The sequence below is a fragment of the Coturnix japonica genome, chromosome 8 (assembly GCF_001577835.2).
Source record: "Coturnix japonica isolate 7356 chromosome 8, Coturnix japonica 2.1, whole genome shotgun sequence".
Taxonomy (NCBI): domain Eukaryota; kingdom Metazoa; phylum Chordata; class Aves; order Galliformes; family Phasianidae; genus Coturnix; species Coturnix japonica.
The window spans coordinates 4,791,579-4,813,943 of NC_029523.1; the positions used below are offsets into that span (position 1 = coordinate 4,791,579).

A 22,365-nucleotide genomic window follows, 5' to 3' on the forward strand; every position below is an offset into this window, starting at 1 on the left:
CTCCTGATGAGATTTGGTGGATATATTTTGTAGTGTAACCTACAAGAGCACCATGGCAAATGACCAAGGTCAATGTCAGTGACCCCAGTGACCAGACCATGCAACCCCAGCCACAGCCTGAAGAAATGCTGAAGGGTCTCAGCCCAGCTCTGCCCTTACCTGACTGTGCCGGGACTCTCCATACTTGCCGTTGAGGTTGGTCCGGTGGCAGTTCTTATACCACCAGGCCCCCTTGTAGGACATGGCACAGTTGGTCACGGCCACGTCGTTGTCCCTGTCCTTGGTGGAGAAGGGGCGGCCCTGGTGATAGGTGAGGGAGTCCCCTGTGGAAAGACACGTTGTTAAGGGGGATGGACCAGCAAACCCACTTCTGGCTTGTGTGCCTCAATGTTCAAGCCATCTGGCCTTTCACGAGGAAATTCTGGTGTGTGTGGTAGCCTGTCAGTCAACAGCTCAAATAGCTGAAGGCTGGTGGGATGGTGTGGGAATAGTGTTAACTGGGATTACTCATGGTGGATTCATCTGAGGTCCTCTGCTGTTGGTTTTGGATCAGAACAGACCATAGGAAATCTTAGGGTTTGGAAGATAAAGTAGCCGTCTGTATTTGGATCTGAATTTCAGTGTTTCAGAAATGAGCTAAAGCCTTGATTTCTTGGAGTCTGGATCAGCTGCATACCTTGAGGAATTTCCCTCCCTCCCTCCCTCTTGCTAACCAAAGGGACCTGCCCATTCTTGAGGAAAACAAGCATTTTTCTCTTGAACCAAAATGCTTGCCCTTCTTTTCTCCTTCTGGATAAGAGGGAGGAAGTGTCTTTCTGACCCTTTTGGAAGCCATGTTATGTCTTATTCCACCAAACCCACCAGCCTGCTCTCCCTCCTTACTAAGGGGAGAGAAACTCCCTTTGGGGGAAAGAAAAGTGCTGCACAAATGCTGCTGCAGAAATGGAAGGCAGAGAACTATGCAGTCTGGGACTGCTTTTCTTCCCAAACTGTGCATTGAATGCTTTAAGGAATATTGACACACACAGGGGTGTTTGTGAAGGTTTGCAGTCACTGGACACTTCTACCCCAGCTAGAGGGGCTGTAGCTGTGCCCCTACCCCCTACTTGGGGCAGAGACCCCCATGTTCTCCTTCCTTCCTCACATGGTGGGCAAAGCTCAATGTTGCTGTGTCAGCTGAGCCAACAGGTGTGCCCGTGCCCTTACAATAGTGGCTACCTTTGGGTCTGTATGGGGCAAAGTTCTGCAGAGTATTTCAGATTTTTCCATTGCTGTAGGAGGATGATAAACACACCCTGCAGCACAGCATCAATAGTGAGCTGCGGTGATGTTCATTGAGATGACACCTCTGGTGGATGACCTGATTATCTGAACAGCAACGACTCTGATATTTAATATATTATCCCTGATGGAAAATTCCCTCAGTCCCTAGTGGAATTTATCAGTCTCTAGTGGAATTTATCAGCCTGCTTTGCACAGTGAACTGCAGGAAGGCAGAAAGGGCCTGTAGGCTTGCATCTTTACACTCCAGAAATGCAAGCTTTGATGTTGGGACTTCCTTTACACCTTCACACTGACCAGTCCCAGCATTTCCCTACTGGGGAAGCCCTCAGCTAGCCCTGAGGCTGTACCAGAAGTGCCATTGTAGTCTCCTATCCGAAGCTTGTAGAGGCTCCGGGAGTCACCAACGGAGAATTTGTCATAGTAGGCGTATGCTGCTTCCTGGCCATCCCTCATGTCTATGCGCAGCTCGTAACGTCCCTGCGACGTGATCTTGTGGATGTTGTCCAAGCCTGGGGACACAAGCAACAAGACACCTGGTGAGATGCAGCACATGAATCTGCTACATCAGCAAACCAGAAAGATCTGGGCAAGTAAAGTGTTTCTGGGAAATGAAAGCAAGACGAGGCAGTAGAGGGCAGGTTGTGGTTAGGCCTTATCTCTGCTGACACTGATGGGGTGTAAGCTTTCTTTCTCCACTCAAGCTGCACCTCCCCGTGGTTCTTTCCTGTTTTGGGCAACTGGCTTGCTGACTAAGGCCAGGAGAGGTGCTTGAGAAGTTGTGCTGTTAACTGTATTGTTCACCAACACCTCCAGTCATCCAAGGGAAGATGCTGGTCCATGAAGGTCCCCAGCCTGGGAGCAGCAAACTGGGGAACTTTATGGTGTGCTTTTATATCACTCAGAAGTGTGAATTTCAAATGCAAAGGGCAGGGAATGAACAAGGGAAGTAAAACAGCCTGGAGAGATTGCAGAGGAGAGGAGCTTAGGTTTGACACTTTGGTGCAAGATCAACAGTGAAGGTCTTACCCAACCAAAACTCATCCTCCAAGTTCCCAAAGCCAACCCTGTAATCTGCCCATTTTCGAAAGAAGTCAGTCAGCCCATTCTGTCGCCTTTGGAAGACCTGCATTGGGGGAAACCAAGGGACACTATGTGAGAAGTGGATGACCTGGTCAGGCTTTGGGACACACAGCCAGGAGAATACTCTGCCCTGCCATAGTGCCTTTTAGTGGAGAAAATGGAAATGTCCATCTAGTTAATGTTAATTGCAGCCATGCCATTGGTTCAGGTGTGGATGGATCAGCTGAAGACAAGTTAGAAGATGCAGGGAGCAATATTATAATAGACCGAGGAGGAAAGACTCAGCCTTCAGAGTTTATGCTATACCCAGTGTGGTTTCTCCAGTTTTCTAGCATGATTCTGTGTTTGCTTGGCTCTTTTGTGATACCCAACGGGATGCTTTGAAGCAGAGTGAGATGGAGGAAAAATTCTTGGCTGAAAATATAGCTGTGCTAGAACTCAGCAGTTAAGGAAAACCTTCTTTTTTTCTTCTTGTTTGGACTGTACATCTATTGGGGTTTTATATAATACATGCAAGTGAGTATTTGAGACAAAAATAATCCAAGTGCCAGAGCATTGTTTCCCTCAGTGGCCAGTCCGTCTAAGTAAAGACAAGTGGTGATGGTGCAATTCAATAGCAAGACAGAGATTTGCCTCTAAAATGCTCCAGTGCAGATTCAATCTGGGTGATGCCTGACACCCTCCTATTGCAGCCAGTGTGAATCATTCCCTATGAAAGCTAGTAGACATTAATTTTATTTCTAGAACAATAAATCAGCTTCAAATTTACTCGCAGATCTTTCTCTCCAAAAGCACTTGCAAACACGTCAAATAAATCAAAGGCCATTTCTCCAAGTGTAACTATTATTACTGGAGTGTGGGCCATTCCCTGTGGTGTGGGAAATGAGGCGAGCAACATTAAGCTGGCGTGGAGCTTGGTTTTGCTGTCAGAATGGGATGGTGTTCCTCAGTGATGGGGACAACGTGCAGGGAGACTGCCATTGCATAATCTGGGCAGGGAGTTGCATGGCTCAGGGGGTTGCTGTCCCCTTGGAGAGGGTCTCAGTGCTACGGGGCTGCTCCTGGAGCTTTGTTGGGGTCAAGGTGTGCCACAGTAACTCACAATCCAGCCTCCGCCATCTGTGTTCATGTCACAGAACACCTGCACCCGCTGGCTGAGGTCCCCGTTGATGGAGATGGTGTAGACACCACTCAGTGTGTCTCCGTTCATCAAGTGCTGGGCACAGTCCTGAGGGTTGGCAAAGACACGGCCACCTATGAAAGAAAGCAATGATCAAAATCAGGGCAGGCAAACAGCTTTTCCATGTGCCTCGGGCCCTGATGGTTACAGTCCAGCAAGGATTTAGCTATGTTTTTGTGTCCTGGGTTCTGCAAGGCAGTGGTGACTGTGCATCTGCCGACAACACCATAGAATGCAATGGGGTAAATCTGAGCACACATTAATGAGTTCCCACACATCCTACGTTGGAAAGATGTGTGGTAACACTGTGATGAGTGATGAGGAATGTCACGCCTTTCATTGTCTTTCCGCATCGTTTCTATAACCCTGGGGTTTAAGCTGTCGCTGGCATATTTGGACAGCTGTGAAAATGCCAAAAACCTGTTCTCCTCTTAGGATTGCCAACTCTAAGTTGGTTCTATGACTTTACTGTTTCCAGGGGAGTTCTCCTGACCCATGTCCTTGTAAATGACGTCAGACTTGCAGTTGAGAGAGTATGAAGTACCATGTTCATCTATCCTTAATGCACAGCCCCATAGGAGTGGCAGGACAGGGAGTTCTCCCATTGTTTCCCCAACCCTTTTGACCAGAAGACCCAAAATTGTCAAGTTGTCACTTTTTATATATATCCCCTACTTCTTCCTCTCTCTGCAGAAGTTCTGGTGAGACAGTGTTTACATTTTGTACCATTCGACAATGTAAATTACTTCAAAGGCATCCACTCCAGGCTCCCCTGGGCTCCGTACAGATTAGTTGTTTCTTAATTCATATTCATATCTTAAAGAACCAAGCAGACCTTGAAAGACATTTCAAACCACTATAAATTATAAATACCGTATCTATTTCTTCCTTTTGTCCCATCTGTATACAACTCCCTAAGAACCTTATGCAAACATGAAACAAAGAGATGGAGCTATTAATGTGTCAGAGGGAATGGAAGAACCCTGAGATGTGTACTGAGAGCACAAAGAAGCAAAGCATTTTAAATTAAGCCTATTTCTTTCTTTCTTTCTTCTTTTTCTTTCTCCTTTAGGTGGGGTAGGTTGGGAGAAATTGGTTTCCTGCTAATGCCTACCTTGAGGTGAGTTAAACTTCTGTTGAGATGCTGCATTAGCTGGCAATGGTGTTTAATGAAGTCAAGGAGACACATTTTTGTTTAACTGAAGTGATGCTCTCGTTACCTGGTGTGAGTGGGTTTGTCCTGCATTCTCCTCTCTGAGAAGCCAGCTATGAGATGTTTTGTCCCTGACTCCTGAGCAGCCTTGAAGATTACACACATTTTCCCATCACCTGCTGGAAATGCACTGACGTAATGCACTGTATGGGAAATCACAGCTTGAACCACTGATTAATCAGCTGAGGCAAGTGTTGGGTCAGCTGCAGGAGCACAGGTGAGAGTAATGGAGCTGTGCTCCCGGAAGGGGTGGACTTTGATTCTACCTCTTCTGAGACCTCATTTAAGGGCTGACCACCACTGAGGCAGCATCTCTTGGAGATTGCTTCCTAGTGGAGACTGCCTCAGCTTTCTGGTCAAGGCATTGACATTGGTGAGTTTTCTTTTGCCTATAACCTTTGACTATTTACCGCCATCTTGGTCAATACCTTTACAATTAGCCACCCTTACATGCACCCAGATAAGGGATGAGAAAAAAATAGAGTACCTCATCTGTGGGGGAAAAAAAAAAAAAAAAAGCCTTTTCTTTTTCTGTTGGTGTAAATAGTTTCTGTTATCTCTTGAAAGCAGGTGAAGGAACCTTTGCATGTAACCAGGATGGGGAAGTGTATCCACAGCAAACTCAAAGAAAACTCTCTGCACTGAACTGGCAGTGAAGATGGAGGGAATTTCTCTACAGGGACAAGGGCATCATTTTGGCCTGGCCTGCAAGGTGTGGGTTCTCACTTGTGGTGAAGGTGGTGGAGATGAAGCCACTCCGCATGGCATTTTGGGCAGCCTGCAGGTGCACGGTGTACTCGGTGGTCTCAGAAAGACCCTCCAGGCGGATCCATGTGTCCTCAGCATCCACAATCAGCTCCTGTACATGGGCAGACACCAAGAGCAACAGATGAGAAAAAGAATGGGTGGCCTAAAGAGCAAGTGAAGAGGGAAGGGAAGCCACAGACTGCTGCAGCCCTTGGCTGAGGGTGCAGCATGGCTGCTTACAGCTCTGGGCTAAGTCAGCGTGAGGTCCAGCTTTGGGATAGTACAGGTAAGAACTCACTGCTTTGGACACTGGAGGTTTAGTGCTCTATTTACTGACACCGCTTGGATCTGTTTGTCTTCAGAGTGGGGTGTGACACATTTCCTGAGCATTGCAAGGAGCAGGGGTGGCCAAGCCTGGTTATCAGCCAGCTTTGGCTCCATCAATCCCTGTCATGTTAATTTTTCTGGTCATCAGCCAATGCCACAGAGCATTATATTGAACACCTCTGCAATGCTGTTATCCTCCAGCAGCAGCAAGTTACTTGCACCAGGAAATGAGATGATTTACAGTGACATGCTTCTGATAGTGTTTGTAGCAGTTCCTCCAGACAGACAGATATGGACACACTTGTTAAACAGTCAGATATATTGTACTGAGGGATTAATTAGCTGTCTGTGCCTACCCTCCTCTTTGCAGGGAGGGCAAATCACCTTTCTAACATCTCCACTTGCTGGAAAATTTTCTCCTGCCTCAACTTGCTTGTGTTTCATGAGTTGTGAATTTTGTCTGTTCCCAGGCATTCCCTCTTTGCCCAGACTTGCAGGTTTTGCCCTAGGCAGTCCTTTTCTGCTTTTTCCAATTGTTTATCTAAGTTACATTTACTGGAGAGTGTAATGTGCCCTTCTGGTATCCTTGGCCTAAGGAGTATCATTCTTTTGGTTCTATGGGCTTCTTCTGCTCATCCCTCCGTGATCGAGTGATTGCTGGACTCAGTGAACCTCTTCCCATGAGGACTCACCTTGCGACTTCCATCAGTTGATCTGTAGGTCAGGATGTAGTTCTCAATGTCTCCCACGGGAGGCACCCAGGAAAGCAGTGCACTCCGTCGGGTGACCTCACTGGCAGTCAGGTTTGTTGGAGGATCCAAAACTGCAAGGTGGATAGGCACAAGGGAAGGCATGTCCACACACACAACCACTGCATCTTCTCTAAGCTGTTCCCTGACTATATTGACTGGTATCCAGCCCCACAACCCCCAGCCGCAGCCTGAAGTCCATCCTCATCCCATTTCCAGCTCTGATTGCTCTGTTCCCAGCCTTGAACAGCGCTATGCAAACCCTCTAAGTGCCCTCCAGTGCATGCTCTGGAATGCATGTGGAATGGGGTCTATCACTCTCCTTGGAATCACAGTCATGGGGTTGGAATGGACAACTGGGGATCATCAAGTCCAATCCTGGTAAAGCAGGTTCACGACAGCAGGTCACTGAGGAAAGTTTCCAGGCAGATGTGAGTATCACCAGAGGAGGAGACTCCACAACCCACTTTGATGGCCTGTTCCAGAGCCAGACTATGGCCCTGGGAAAGAACACCTGATCAAGGATCTTCTCAGGACACTGAACACAAAGGAAATCAAAGAAAGATGTCAGTGGGTGTTGGAGGAGAGAAAATGATGGTTAATGCATGCAGTAATGGGAGTCCTGTTCTCATGTTGTGCCTTGTCTAGCACTGGTATTTGGGTGTCCCTTTAGCATGTGGCCATATCTACATTGATATGTTTGGAACGAGAACTTAGCATCAGCCTTTCTGTCTTTTCCTGGGGTGGACGGATGGTTAGGGTCATGTAGGAGCAGAACTGTACATACGGGTTGTGAAGTTGGTGCTGATGGTCTGGCTGGTGAGGGGCCCATTGGTGGCATACATGGCGACCGTATAAGTGGTGCTGGGCTGAAGGTTGGTCAGCTGATACTCCTGGTTGATTCCATCCACCAGAATTGTTTCTCCTGCAACTGTTAGCCGAAAGATGAGTTAGGGTAGATGTTATGAGGCTGGGTAGTGATACGTGCCATGGGGCCTGGCTGTAGGATGAGTCAGTGCCTGAGGATGGGGTACAGCTCCACCACCCACCAGCTACTGTTCTCCCAAGGCACAGGCTCCTTTACTGCTCCCTCCATGAAAGAAAACCAACACAATCCCAGGTTTGGGGTGGGGGGAGAGATAGAGGTGAGCTGAGATGGAGCCCTAGCAAATCTTGCAGCAGAGGGGTGCGGGGTTTCAGCACACCTGTGTGGCGGGTGAGGATGAGGACGTAGCTTTCCACATCCATCAGCGGCGGGTTCCACTGCAGCAGTGCCTCGGTGGGGGTGATGTTGGTGGCGGTGACACCCAGCGGAGCATCCATGGCTGCACAGGGGACAGATTTGGAGGGTCAGGTGCATTAAGGGACTCTGGACTAGAAGCTGGAAGGGCTTCTTCTGGCCCTGGGTCTCTTCCCAGGCACACATTTACCTACAGAGGAGATATTACTTCCCTAGCTGGTGGGCAGCATGTTGCAGCTTGCATTGCTTCACTATCCAGGTTTGCCTTCCACTGTTTTCCCAATACACAGTCTGAGAAGCTAAGGTTTTTTAGGTTTTGAGGAGTCCAGGGATAGCAGAGGGTTTTATTCTTGCAACAGATGCTGTTTGTTTCAGGACTCTGACACATATTTCCCTAGGGATTATTTTTGGAAGCCTGTACTTCCTTTAGGAAAGGTTGTTATGGTTGCCCAGCATCACATCTCTGCCCTCCCTGTGACTGGTACACAGATTTGTCACTCCCTCCATGACAAGCATATACAGGAAAGGCTTTGCTTAGACATACTTTGAAAGTCCCCAGTGGGTCCTTGTGAGTCTCATTCATCATCTCAAGCTCACCTCAGGATGCCATTAGGTTCAGTACACTCTTGGTTGTCTGATTGCCAGAAACACTATGGGCTGCCAGCCCTGCCCCAGTACAGGACATGGCCCAGTCTGATCACTGCCTGCCACTGGGAGCCCTTTCCTACCTGTGTATGTGGTGATGGAGGCCACCTCGCTCTCCTCCCGGCCCCGCACACTCTTCACTCCAATCTCATACTTGGTGGCAGGCTGCAGAAGGCGGATGGTGTACTCGGTGGCATCACTGCCAATGGCTGTGCTGTCTGTCCTCCCTGCAGGGACAGAGTCAGGAGCTTTGGTGACATATCTGGCCCTGACCCTAGGTGCAGAGTTTGCCCAGGAGGGGATGGCAGTGCCACAACCCAGGGTGTCCATCATCCTACTGACTCAGTCCTTCCATCATCATTGGCAAAACTCGGGCTCAAGGGTTGGAGAGGAGGGTACAGGAGGAGATCAGGGCTAGTTGTGCCGGTTGTAATTTGGGTTCTGCAGTGATGTGGGACTGACCTCTGCCCCTGCTCCCCAACCCCAGCAGCTGCTCTTGCACCACATTTTCCAAAAGAGAAAAGTAAGAGCGAAATGGGCTGAAGCTGTTGGGACACTGCTGAAGTCCTCTGCTTAACTTAGGACCAGCCCCATGTGCATCCTGGGGTACAGCATAGCTAGGATGGACTTTGCACAGTGTCTGACCCCGTACCTTCAGCAGCACGGTAGGATATTCTGTAGTGATCAAAGGGAGCAACAGGAGGGCTCCAGTAGATGACCATGGAGTCCTGGGTGATGTTGCTCGCTCTGAGGTCCTTTGGTGCATCCATCCCTGGTGAGATGGAGCAGAAAGCACAGCTGTGGAAGGCAGGTCCACTCCCCCTCCTCCACCCACCTCCTTGGCAGGGTCTCACACTCAGTGGGTACCTGTTGTGATGGAGCCTGTGACGGGCTCAGAGCTGACTGCGCCATGGACAGCCACCAGGGACACCAGGTACTCAGTGGATGGCCGCAGACCCGTCAGGCTGGCATGCCTACGGGTGCCATCCAGTGCCAGCTGCTGTGCTGCCTCCTCATCCCGGGGGCTGTAGGTGAGGACCAGGTGGTCTGCAGGTGGGGATGGGTCACTCCACGTGATGTTCACACTTGAGGATGTCAGCTGGGAGAAGTGCAGCTGCGTGATGGGCCGGACTCCTGAAAGCCATAGAGGGGAGATGCAGCCCCCTGCAGTCTGCGGCTCCCAGCGTCTTGCTTGTATCCAGTATTGTGCACTGGAATATAGGGGATATAAGGGGGGTGGCAAAGCCCCACATGTGGGTGCTCCAGTGGCCTGAATCTGTGCTGGGATCAAGAGGCAGAACTGGAAAGGGGAAATGGTGTTTTCCTCAGTTCTGACTGCAAACATATGATGGGTGGAGGGGACAATCTGATACAATTGGGATGAGCTGTCTGTACTTCTCAACCATGTTTTTATTATCCCAGAGGTACTTCTGAGGCCCCTCGAGGCCTGGATTCTCCCTTCTGCCAGCTCAGACCACAGAGGACAGCACAATTTCCTACAGAGGCTTCCCTACTTCCTCCTTATGGAAATTTTAAGCCAAGAAGACATTCAGTGCCACCATCCAGAGGGGCAGGATGCCCACACTGGTAGGGCCATCACCTTTCTCAGGTCCGTGGACCTGCTCTGATTGTCCCCGAGCTCTCATCCCCATCCCTGTCTCATGAGTTTTGGTGGTGGGGAATTGGTAATGGGGTAGTGCCCTGTGCTTGGCCCCATCTCCACTTGGTTTTCTTTACCTGTGAAAGCATCCACAGTGGCCTCCAGGCTCTGCTGACGTCCCCTCTCAGCAATGATGGAGATGGTATACTCTGTCCCTGGCTCCAGCTCAGAGAGAGTGAGCTGTGACTCATTACGGGACACCGTCACCTCAGAGGCCATCCCCGAGGCAGGGGTGAAGGTGACACGGTAGTGGTCAATGGGACCCATGGCTTTGGTCCAGGACAGCGAGATGGATGTCTCCGTGGAAGCCGTCACCAGGAGGTCCCGGGGGCTATCAAGCTCTGTGGGTTGGATATTACAGATATTTGTTCCCATGCATATGTTGTCCCATGGATGTTGTAGGAGCTGGAAGGCCATAGGATCTGACTGTATTCTGAGGCCAAAAGCAATGGGGCTAGACTCACCTGTCCTGGCATTCATGGTCGCTGGCACGCTCTGCTGGCTGTCCATCACGGCTGAAATCCCAATGCCATATTCTGTCCCTGGCACCAGATCTGCAAGATTGAGTAAAGGACACAGAGGGGTGTGAGAGCAGCATCCAACTTGGTGGTCTTAGAGAGTGACTCCCACCACAGCTGGAGGTAAAGGGACACTCCTGAGTGCCTCTAGAATCACCAGCCACAGCACAGCTACTCTGGATGCTGTAGAAAGCCTTTTGAAAAAGTCCCCAAATGCCTTTGGATGGGGAAATGTGATTAGTCTAGCTCTGAAATAACCAATTTTTAAGAGCCGTTACTGAGGTCTGCTGTAATTGCTGGCATCTAGACAGAAATTGTGTGTGAAAGAGAGAAAGAAAATGAGATGGGAATGATAAAGTAGCTGTGTTTGTTTCCGAAATGATTCAGCTTCAAATATTGTCACAGGGTTGGTGTCTCGAAAAGAAATAAATTATGCAGAGTAAATGAAATGGGCATTAATTAGTAAACATACAGCCTAGCTGGGAGCTGACTCAAGCACGATCCTTGAGGAAGATATGGCCTGTGGTTCCTCTCACCTGGGAAATGGAAAAGGAGCTAATGGAGCTCGTTTTGTCTGTACCTATTGCTGGTTGCTCTATCTCCATGGAACATCTCCAGGGTCTGTCACTCCTGCTTGGCCTTTGACAGCTTCATTTTTCTCTTCCTCATGTTCTGTTGATCTTTCCCACTGGGTCAGAGAAAGCCATAAGCCCTGCAGCCCAGCCTTTTCTCTCCCATCTCTTGGATAGGGAAAAATGCCCAATATTTCTGACAGCTCTGTGAATTCCCATCTTTGAAAAGAGACCTATGGGGCAGGGCAAAGTTTGCTGTATTTTTAAGTTTAAATATTCGATAAACTCTGCTCAGCTTCTTTCCTTGACACTTTCCTTAGGGGCAGATAAAGGCTTTTATGCCTTGGACCCCACCAGGTCCTCAGCAGCTGCAAATTTGCTCCAACAGGCTGGACTATGGGTGATGAAACTCTGGAGGAGAAGGCTACAGTGTGTGTGATGAGGATACAGAGAGGCTGCTTGCAGCTGCCATGCCATCAAAAAAGGCTGTCCGTTTGTGTCCCCCTCATATCATCCCAAAGGGCAGCAAATGTCCTAGAGTACAGGGGACCAGTGCCAAAACCTCTATCTCCTGCTGTCCTCATCCATCTCTGTCCCACTTTTCTACTCATGAGTGCAGCAGAAACTATCCCTACTACATTCTTTCTTACACACCACATTTTTCAAGCTAACTGCTCTAAAGGTTTTCCTGCCCTCCAGCCTTTCTCATGATTCAGTGCCTCCGTGCCTGTAGCTTTGCATTAGACTTTCCCACTGAACATGTTTGTTCCTATATGCCCATATGGCGGAGTTGTCTGAGCCTGACACAACATGGGAGAGCCTGGTGCAGTGCCATATTGAAGATCTAGATAAGCCTCAAGCTCAACAAATGATTTTTTTTGGTATGTAAGTGTTGGGGTGAGCATCAGTGTCCCATCAAGAGAGGGAAAAGTAAAAAGAGAAGTAGTGTTTTTCTCTAGATCAACCTGAAGTGTCTTCCTCTCCCCAGTTCTCACTTCTGCATTGCTAGCTGTGCTTTGGACCCTTGGGACATCCCCAGCAAGGGACATCGCTTGGCTCTCAGCAGATAATCGTCCAGACTCACAGAAGCACCAGGGTAAGCTGATTTGGACTTGCAAGGAGAATGGAGATGAGTGAGAGTAAAGATGAAGATGATGAAGATGAGGATGAAGGTAGTGCAGGCATACCTGCAAGAGTGGCCCGGGTGGTGGGGCCAGTGTCCCGTGGCACCAGAACCTCGTGGTAGTGCTCTCCAGCCAGGGTGCTGTAGACCACCCTATAGCTGTGTGCCTCTGCCTCGCTGTTGTCCCAGGTGAGCTCGAGGCTGGCAGGGGTCCTTGAGCCCACCCGTAGGTTCTTGGGGGCATCGATCTCTGTGCAACACAAGGAAGAAAAGCATGGTCTCTCTATGGTTGAACTAGATCTCAGAGGTCCTTTTCAGCCTTAATGATTCTATGGTCTCACCAATGGGCACTGGGAGCTGTGGCATGGCTGAGAAATGGGGAGGGGACACAGGTGGCACATCCCCATGTTTGGGATATCTGCTCTTGCCCCGTGCTCAGCACAGATCTGGAGGTGCCCCTCATGAACTCATCAAGACCAGTGCTCTAAAGCCATCAAACACTGGCCTGAACTTCTCCTAAAAGACCTCAAGCATCTCTACAGATTCATTCATGCTCAGACACTGTCCAGACTGATAAAATGTTTTATTAGTGCTGCAGAGGCTGCATGCCAAACCTGTTCAGATCTGTACCATATCTGCCTGCAAGGAATGGGTATGAGCAGGGCAGGCTCTGGCTGCACAGGAGATATGCATTAATTCCTGCTCTGGGTCTGGGCTTAGGAGGGATTTTTATGTTGCCTTTTAGAAATAGAGCAAATAAGGCCAACTCAGCAAACCAATTGCAATGAACATCTCGTCTCATATATATCTGCATAGATATATACACACAATTCACACGCTGTGGTTATTGTAATAGGAGCCTAGTATCCACCAGTGATGTACATGACAAGTAATTTATATACCATAAAACAGTACTGATATACGCTCTCTACCTCCTCCTTTATGGCACGGTAAATTAAACCCGTTAGCTATCTGCAAGCTTAACATTAATTAAAATTTTACTGACCTGTTAGGCTATTCATATAAGATATAAAATAAGATATCCATGTTTTTAACTGGGCTGCTTCCAGCTGCCTGATTGCTGATTTTTCAGGCACTGTGCCTGTTTCAGCTCTCAGTGCTGAGCAAGTATGGGAGCACTGTCTTAAACTCAGACCCCTCTGATGCACACTGGTCTGTGGGTGGCGTCAAGGGTGAAAACTGCAATTTAATTTAGAGGAGAGGAGAGGATGATCTTTGAGGTCCCTTCCAACCCAAGCCATTCTGCCATCCTATGATGATTGCAGTGAAGTGGGTGTTCATCTCTTTTCTTGAGTGACAATTGATAGGACAGTAAGAAACGGGCTCAGGTTGCACCAGGGAAGGTTTAGGTTGGGCATTAGGATCAATTTGTTCACGGGGAAGGTAGGCAAGGATTACAACAGTCTTCTCAGGTCAGGGGGGGAGTCTCCATCCCTGAAGGAACTCAGGAGATGTGTGCACATGGCGTTGAGGAACACGTGTTAGTGTAGGGCGCTCAGTAGGTCAGGTTGATGGCTGGATCTAGTCTTTCTTGAAGGTCTTTCCTACCCACCCACCACACCACTCTGCAGCATTCATCCCCCTCGCTGGCTCCTCCAGCTACCTGTAGTGAACTGGGCAAGGGCCGGCTGGCTCTCGTTGGCACCCCGGAGGGCACTGACAGCGAGGTGGTAGCGGGCGCCGGGCCGCAGGGCCTGCAGGGAGTACTGGCTGAGGGGGGGCTGCAGGCGGAAGGTGGTCCTCCCGCCCTCCCCATCCGCCAGCCCGTACTTCAGCAGGATGGCGTCCACCCGGGCACGTGGTGGTGTCCACTCCACAAAGGCCACTGTGTCGGAGACGTCCCGCACCAGGATCTGCGTTGGGCCGTCGATGACTGCAGAGGGTGGGGGAAAGGAGGGGAGGTTAATGTGGGAGGGTTGGATGGGGAAGTGCGGCGGGTATGGGGTCGACAAGCTGTGACTTGGCCTTCAGGGTGGCGTGAAGAGTTGGCACGAGGCTCAACTCTTCCAACCTAAAGCGGTCACAGGGGCTTGGTCATGGGGAGTTCCAGTACCTTATTCCAGACACTCCACTTTCCTGACATCACTCTTGAGCAAAGCATTTCAGATACATGCCAATTACAGATACAATGCAACTTCTGCCCTTCTCAAGCCGAGTATAGACAATTCCTCTCTGTCTTGTTCAGGAGTCATGTCCCAGAATAAAACCTCCTACGTTTCTCTCTGGTCCATTTTCTTTGCTCCTATATAACTGCTCATACTTGGTGATGCATAGAAAAATGCAGTTTTCCTTTGTGCCTGGCTCTTCAAGCCATTCAAAATGCTTTTATTGATGATCTCCTTCTTTCCACTCAATTTACTCTTTTCCAAGCCTTTCTATTGTTGGCAAAATTTATCATCAATGATATTTTGTCTATTATGGCTCTTGAAAGGTGTTGACAGTGTGTTAAATAACACAGGGCCAAGGACTGATCCAACCATCAAGAGCTAGAGAAAGTCTCTAGACATGTTCCAGCATCAGTGCCAGCTCCTGCTTTGTAGCTAAGCTGCAGGATCAGCTCTTGGAGCTGCTGACGTGTTAGTGCTGGGGAGGGAGAGGAAAATGCAACTGCTCTGATGAGGCTTCATAACCAGCTGGGAGCAGGGTGATGGAAGGTGTCCACCAAACACCCTCAGATAAAGGGGTTCTAGCTAAAGCATTCATACTAAGCATCTCCTGAAGAGGCTGTTTAGGACATTTTTACTCTATTTTGCAGAGAATTGGGCTCTTTCTTTCTCTGCATCCATCAGTGTTTGGTCAAGGGAAATCACATGCTCAGCCCAAGTGAGGGATGCTTTGAGTACAGCAGGACCATCAGCATGGACAGATGCTACTGTACCATGGCACTGCTGATGCGCTGGCTGCCTGCTTTATCTCTTCTGCGACCAAAAGGTGGTTAAAAAAAACACATACTAGTCTGCCTTGTAGTTTGAGCTGTGCTGCATATGCCCATATGCTACATATATTGGAAATGTCATGATGTAATAAGGATGTGCTGAATGCTGTGTCCCAGGGTGAGAAATCCTGGGAAGGGATGAAGGAGCTTAGAATAGACATGTTGGGGGAATTGGAAGTAGTGGGGTGAGATCTGGGGACAAAACAGCAACAGAGGAAGAAGGATTGTTGGGAAGCAGGGTTTTTAGGTTGGAGATGAGTGTCTAACTTGGCCAAGGCTAATCCAAACAGTGCATCTCATGTTGGAGGTGGAGACCACAGCCCTGCTGTGCGCCCTTGATAAAGTCAACTGCTTAATTTGAGGTAACAGCCTCTCTTTTTTTTTTTTACTTTTTTTCTTTTTTCCCTGTGACTTCCTAGGAAAAGGGAAAGGTTTGCCTTGACCAGGAGATGTCTCTGTTAAGCCGTGTCAAGAGGAGCAGGACTGTACTGAGGAAGCTCAGATCTGCAGCCAGAGAGGTGCTGTCTGACGGAGGGACCATCCCTGCACCACCCCTTCCTCCCCAAAGCCCCAGATTAGCATCTCTCCGTGCTCTGCCCAGCGCCACATCCTCTTGGTGAGGAGGGGATTGCGTTCTTCCTCACACACCGAATTTCATCAAGCTGCTTCTGGCTCCCTGCCCCGCTGCCTGATTTCCCTGAATGGGTGGGAGGACAGGGTGTTTGGAGGCACAAAAGCATGTGGGAGCTTTAATATGGAGGAGATGAGTAGGCAGTGCGCTTTTAAGAGTTGTATCTTGGGTGCATCCAGCCTCCCAAATGTGCCTGGGGTAAGATTAACAGAGAAGAGCAATTCATGCAGCTATAATGTGCAAGCTGACCAGAGCCGTGACTCCCAACCCCATAAAACACACCATGCTTTCCATGCTTGCAGCAATTTGGGAGGGAGAGGGACAAAGTGTTGCATGAAAACCTATTGCTGCAATGCACCTGTAGCTTGGGCTTTTGGGTTGAATACTGGTTGAAGAAAAAAACACTTCTGTGTATCTGATGCCCCAGCACCTGGCTTGGGCAGCTTTTTGGCCCCAGCAGATGTTGTGTTTGGAGCTGATTTTGCTATGGGATGCTGAGGTTCTTGGGATGCACTGCCCAGCACTGGGCTCACTCACGGGTGGAGATGCTGTCAGAGGCTGGGGGGCTCCTGGCTTGATCCTTCAGAGCCACCACGGTGACAGTGTACTCCTCGCCTGGCTTCAGGCCCGTCTGGTTGAAGGTGGTGACAGTGCTGGGGAGCTGGGCAATCACACCACCCTCGTTGTTCTGCCAGGGACGGGGGGGAGAAAAGGCAATAAGAAGGAGGAATGGGTTTAAAAACAACACAAAAAAACTTCTTTTTTTTTTCTTTTTTGCGGGAGTACAGGCACTGTTGCATGGCAAGGTGATGACCCAGCCATGCACCCCCAGATCACATCCTCATCCCAGCATGTCTCATCATGGAGATGCAGGAGCCTGGGACAAAGTCACCCACCAGCTGTGGAGCACCTGAGCTGGGAAATGCTCCCATCCTCTCTCCTGCCTCATACCTTGTTGTATTTTGCCATCTGAATATTCCCCAGATCATAAAAGATAAAACCAAAGCCTCCTTTTATGGCACGGCTTTCATGCAGGGGTGAAACCATCGTGTATTTATTTTGGAATCCCCTCCTTTTAAAATATCTTGAATTCATTATACTTTCTGTTTTGTACTCTGAAAAACACATAAGTCTTTTAAGCAACTGCAAATGTCACCTTCCCTGCCAGTGTTTGGACAATGGATCTTTTCTTGCTGCTGTCTTTACTAATAACGCACTAAACAAATCTGTGCACATAGCTCTCAATCCATATTCATCTCTTTTCCTCATTAAACAGGAAATCTTCCATTTTATCCATAAATTGCCATCTCACCTACCCTAATTTTCTTTTCTATGCCTGTTATCACTGCAGCTTTTCATCAATTGCTACTCTGAGACACTCCCATTGCCCCAAATATCCCTGTGTATTGCTTTCCTCTTTCCTTTTTGCACCCCAACAACCCCGATCCTGCTATCTCGGAACCATTTGGTGTGTGGAGGGTGGCTTGTACAGAGAGAGGGTGTGCACTCCCCCTGGGGACACTGAGGACAAAATTAGTGTCCCCACACCCATCTTTTGGAAAGGCAGCTTGACCTCGATTTGCAAGCCTACAGCACAGGGGTTATTTGCTATAAGACTGCTCTAATGCTATATATATGTATGTATTTCCATGTTGCTGCCTCTTGGGTTTTGCTTTTAATTGGGGTGCAGCAATGGTTTTGTGTCTGTCCAAGCGGCTTGAGCCGTCAGTGTGGCTTCCAGGCAGCCAGGGAGACAGCACCCTCTGTCTTGCTTCGGGGGAAAAGCTGATGACAGACTTGAGAAAGCCCAATTTCAGCAGCAGGAGCACAACTGTATCTTCACAATGCAAGAGCTCACACTTGATGGACGGTACTAAAATGAAAGCCCTGTGAGCTGCAACCGTTCCCATCTCTGAAATCCTGCCCGAGGAACAACCTTCCTTTTGTACTTTATCTCTTTGTTTCATTCCCAGTGTGTCTCTTGCTGGTTTGAAGCTTAAAAAAGAGAAACGGGAGCCAACAGCTTGCTGCAGTGGGCTGGCTTGAGGAAAACCTATTGCTGATGTCCTTGTAGGAGAGATGCTTCTATCCCACAAACACCTCACCCCAAAACATGCCTATACCCATTTATCTGCTTCAGGGAGGATGCTGCTTAGATTAATTCATGAGTATTGATGAAATGTTTGAATGATGCATGATTTGTTTGCCACTAAATTGAAAGCTCTGGTGGTCTTTCCTTGGCATTGCCCTGTTTTATGGCATAGGGTTGGAACCACATCACCTTTAAAGTCCTCCCCAACCTAAGACATCCCATGATCCTATTGCTCTATTTCATCCTGATGCCCTTGGTTTTGTAACTGTAGTACCCAAACTTTGGCTTCGGTCACAATCTGTGGATCAAAAATTGCATCAAGATGCTCCCAGACCTTTCTGAAAGTGGGGAATGAATTATCTCAGGCACCCGGGCCCCTGTTTTGTGCTGTGTCTCATGACACTTTGCAATTGAGAGCTGTTAAAACTTTGGGGCCAACTTCTGCTGTTCCTACTGCCCAGAGCTGCCTGACTCCAGCAAGGATTTTGTACAAGGGAAAATGGCATAATTGTGCCCTTAATCAGCATTTCTTTTACTGCTGGGGATTGAAAGCCTCTTGTAAAGAGGCTCCATATACAATTGAAGCTATACTTATGGCTAAATGGTGTAGAAATTATGAATATAGATGAAATACTTGATGTACAATTTCTGTTACTGCGTATGGAAAATAGGCGATATTTAGGGCAACACTTTCATCGTTCCCATCTTTCCTGGCACCAGTTCTACCTGTTCATCACTGCAATTAAAATGCTGTGGCAGGAGCTATCTGGGCACATAGTTGGGGATACTGGAGCCCTGACAGCTAACGGCTGGTCATTGAGATCTGGACTTCCTGGAGTGGCTTAGGGTGTACCCTGCGATGCCGTGCTGTGAGGTAGCATTACCTTGGGGATGAAGCTGATCTCCCAGCCATCAAAAGGGAAGGAGAAGGGCTCCCACTGCACCTCCACTGTTGTCTCTGTGATGGTCTTGAACTTCAGCCCCTGCGGCGTGGCCAAGTCTAGAAGGGACCAGGAGGTGGTGAGGGCTGGGTTGACCTCCTCGCAGCTATTTTGTTATTGGGGTGGTGGAAATAGGGCCCTGCTGGTCTCTGTTAGCAACATCATTGTCCTTTTGGGCTGGAGGGAGAGGAAGGGGATGCTCTCCACTGTGGCATCCCACTGCATGGCACCCAATAACACCATGCCAACAGGGTGAGCAATGGGGTTACAAAAGTGGTACCGGCATCACTAGTTTTTCCCCTGCTCACTCTGCCTTTAATTCCCCAAGGGTACTTTCTGGAGGCTGCTGTCACAGCCTGCTGTTCCCTTTTCCCTCTGACATTAAGAACCTCATGATGCACAGGAACATCCCCTCTTGCTGTGCTGTTACCTCTGCCTTGGAGAGTCCATCCAGAGAAAGGAGCAGAACCTGTGACTTATATGATATATCACAAAAAATGTAAGATATTTTGGGCTGTGTTCTGGGGGCTTCAAGTAAGCATTGAAATTTTCCTTGATTTTCTGCCATCTGTTTGTTTGGTTTTTTTTTACAGGCTGCTTTGAGCATTCCTCATTATATGGGCCAACACCGGCTTCTGCAGCCATCTGATGAGCATCACCTCTGGTTATTGGGGTACCAAGTGACAAGTGCAGGCAGATACTTACTGGTTGTCACCTTGGTGGTGACAGGGCTGCTCAAGACATCACTGATGACTGCGTAGATGCTGACATTGTAGGCAACACCTGGCTCCAGCTCCGTGATGGAGATGGTGCTCCAGTCCCCAGGCACCCGCTGCTGGAGCTGGGATCCCCCTGGCCCCGCTGGCTGGTATGATACCACATACTCAGTTGCTGCCCCGGGGCTGTCCCATGCCAGCTCAATGGAGCTGTCGCTGATCCCTGTCACTCGCAGGTTTTCAGGAGGAGCCACTGACAGGAAGAGAGAGGGAGAGCATCAGGATGTGCATGGCTTGTTTTCTGTCCACAGGTGAGGGAGTGTGGGTCTGCTGGTTAGACATGGGCAAGGGCTTTTGGTTGGGGGTCATGTGCTTACATGTTTTATTGCAAGGCAAAGGCTCAGGAGAACCTGCTTGTTCTGCTGTTGTAAAAGTGGCTCACCACCAGTATCTGGACAAATCTCAATGGCTATTTGCTTGCCTTCCAAACCTTTATGCATTTCTTTGGGGACAGGAACAACAGACAGGCAATCAAACTATGGGATGTGAGCACAAAGTGCTCCAGCATCTTTTGGTTCCTCCCACACTGTGTGAGATTCTGGGAACTTTGTGTCCCTTCCTCATGCAATCAGGTCTAACTCACCCCCCCCACACACACCCCTGCTACCTGCCGAGCAGTCCTGCCCTCCGTAGCCATCCTCGCAGACGCAGAGGCCATCCTGGCAGACACCTCGTCCACTGCAGGCATTGGGACACCGCAGCCACCCGCAGTCCTCCCCAGCATAGCCCTCGATGCACACGCAGGTGCCGTTGTCACAGTGTCCCCTTCCCGAGCAGTCACGGGGGCAGCGGGGTTGAGAGCAGTCCTCCCCACCGAATCCCTCCTCGCAGATACATTCTCCATCCACGCAGAGCCCGCGGGAGCCGCAGCCGGCGGGGCAGCGGAGCTGGGAGCAATCCTCACCGCCGTAATCGTTGTCGCAGACGCACTGACCCTCCAGGCAGACCCCACGGCTGGAGCAGCCCCTCGGGCAGCGCGGCTCGGAGCAGTTGCTGCCAGCCCAGCCCTCGCTGCAGACGCAGCGGCACGATTCCAGGCTGAAGTTCCCGTGGCCGCTGCACGGTAAGGTGTAATCCAGGCGTCCTGCAAAATGATGCGGGACGGGGCGGTCAGAGCCTGGGGTGGGGTCTGTGAATGGAGGGCAAGTGGCAGGGGTGGTCCTCCCTATAGCTGTGCTCTTTTGTTTCGTGGGACTTGGTGGCTTTGGGGATGCCCGAGGTGCAGGTTCAGTATGGGTCATGCTGGGGCTCAGGGTGGGAGCTCTGGTCTCAGCTCCTGGCTCCTGGGTGCCAGAGCTCCCCTTAGTTTCTCTGTAGTTCTCCAGACAGCTACATGGTAAAAAAGCCCACCCTGGCCAACCCCTCTGTACTAACTACAACTCAGTGGACTCTGCTGTCTCCTCTCTCATCATACAGTTGAGACATCCCAATATTATGTCCCATTATTATAAACAAAAATGTATAATATTCATCCCTATCCTTCTGACTCCTGCTGAAATGGAGAGAGTGGTTTGCACGTGAGTTAGGGCTGTGGGAAGGCAGGGAGAACACACAGCCACCTCCTCTGATGTCCCTGCTTTGCTCAGCAGTGCTGCTGTGGGGTGAGGGGGGGGCACATGGCAATGAGGGCACCAGTTGCTCTGACACTGCCCATCCTCCCATGTTTTTCCTCACAACATGGACCTGCTGCTTCAGCTTTGGGTTTACAGCAGCCTGGTTAATTCTTCCCCTTCTGACACACCTTTTTGTCCCCCCTACTGAATCTCTCATCCTAGATGAGTTACCTGGATGATAACTGATAGATGCTCTCTCAGCAAGGCTTAGCTGCTATACTATGTCAGACAGAGCAGTTTGGGCTCCTTTGCAGGATACTTCCTGCAAAGCATTGGGAATGGTGACTGGGTTCTCTTCAGATCTCATCCTCTAGTTAAGTTATCAAAGGAGGAGAGAAGATGCTTGTAGGTGTGCTGTAAGACAGCTCTTTCCTTGGGGAAGTGCCTGAGGCTATGGGGTAGGGATCTTGCTCTCATTTAAAGTGTGGTGAATTGAAAGCAGCTTGGGTAAAATGAATGAAATTACTCCAGTTTTACCTCGGCACGCATCTGCGGTTCGAGTGAAGACTCCAACTAGTGATAAATGTTTAATGGGACAAGCTGCGTATGTTGCAAGCAAACCAAATTGTTCCATCGGTCTTTCAAATGTATTCCTTTAAATCAGGTTTTTCCTATTGCTCTTCCTACTCTGTTTTAACCCTTGCTGTGCACACAGTCGTGGCTTTCAAGGGTGTTGTCCAATCCCTTTTATGCTCACAGCTGATGGGTGCCACACTGGGGCATCCAAGCAGGACTGAGCCAAGCCTGGAGCCAGGAGGGGCCACCTGAGAGACCATGCTGGTAAAATACTGATGCTTACAGTTGCTGCTAAGCAGTGTTGTGCAGAGCCAAGGCTGTTCTCAGTGAAGGGCCCACAGAACTGGGAGGTAACAGGTTGGGAAGCTCAGCCTGCTCATCCCTTACCAGCCACAATTTTATTCTTAATGGGATTTTAGCTCTGCCTAATGGATACACTTCTGCTGATGGGGTTTCCATAACAAGTGGGCTTTGGGAGCTCAAGTTACTGAATCCCTCCCAG

At 49.4% G+C, this 22,365-nt stretch overlaps 1 protein-coding gene across 3 annotated transcripts in view; it reads right to left on the reverse strand.

Moving 5' to 3' along the window:
• The window catches only part of TNR (tenascin R), a 47,627-nt gene that overhangs the window by 3,858 nt on the left and 21,404 nt on the right, over positions 1-22,365 (reverse strand). For 2 of the 3 annotated variants that reach the window (XM_032446232.1, XM_032446231.1), the window contains 19 exons: positions 20,333-20,818; positions 19,664-19,927; positions 18,902-19,017; positions 16,463-16,613; positions 13,963-14,232; positions 12,403-12,588; positions 10,590-10,679; positions 10,203-10,466; positions 9,333-9,599; positions 9,118-9,237; positions 8,549-8,692; positions 7,786-7,905; positions 7,368-7,511; positions 6,524-6,654; positions 5,484-5,616; positions 3,467-3,618; positions 2,311-2,407; positions 1,632-1,793; positions 160-323 (listed from right to left, as the gene is read on the reverse strand). In XM_032446232.1, coding sequence (XP_032302123.1) covers positions 160-323; positions 1,632-1,793; positions 2,311-2,407; positions 3,467-3,618; positions 5,484-5,616; positions 6,524-6,654; positions 7,368-7,511; positions 7,786-7,905; positions 8,549-8,692; positions 9,118-9,237; positions 9,333-9,599; positions 10,203-10,466; positions 10,590-10,679; positions 12,403-12,588; positions 13,963-14,232; positions 16,463-16,613; positions 18,902-19,017; positions 19,664-19,927; positions 20,333-20,818 — 3,461 coding nt within the window. The remainder of the gene's footprint in view (positions 1-159; positions 324-1,631; positions 1,794-2,310; positions 2,408-3,466; positions 3,619-5,483; positions 5,617-6,523; positions 6,655-7,367; positions 7,512-7,785; positions 7,906-8,548; positions 8,693-9,117; positions 9,238-9,332; positions 9,600-10,202; positions 10,467-10,589; positions 10,680-12,402; positions 12,589-13,962; positions 14,233-16,462; positions 16,614-18,901; positions 19,018-19,663; positions 19,928-20,332; positions 20,819-22,365) is intronic. The other variant, XM_015869798.2, reaches the window with a different exon arrangement.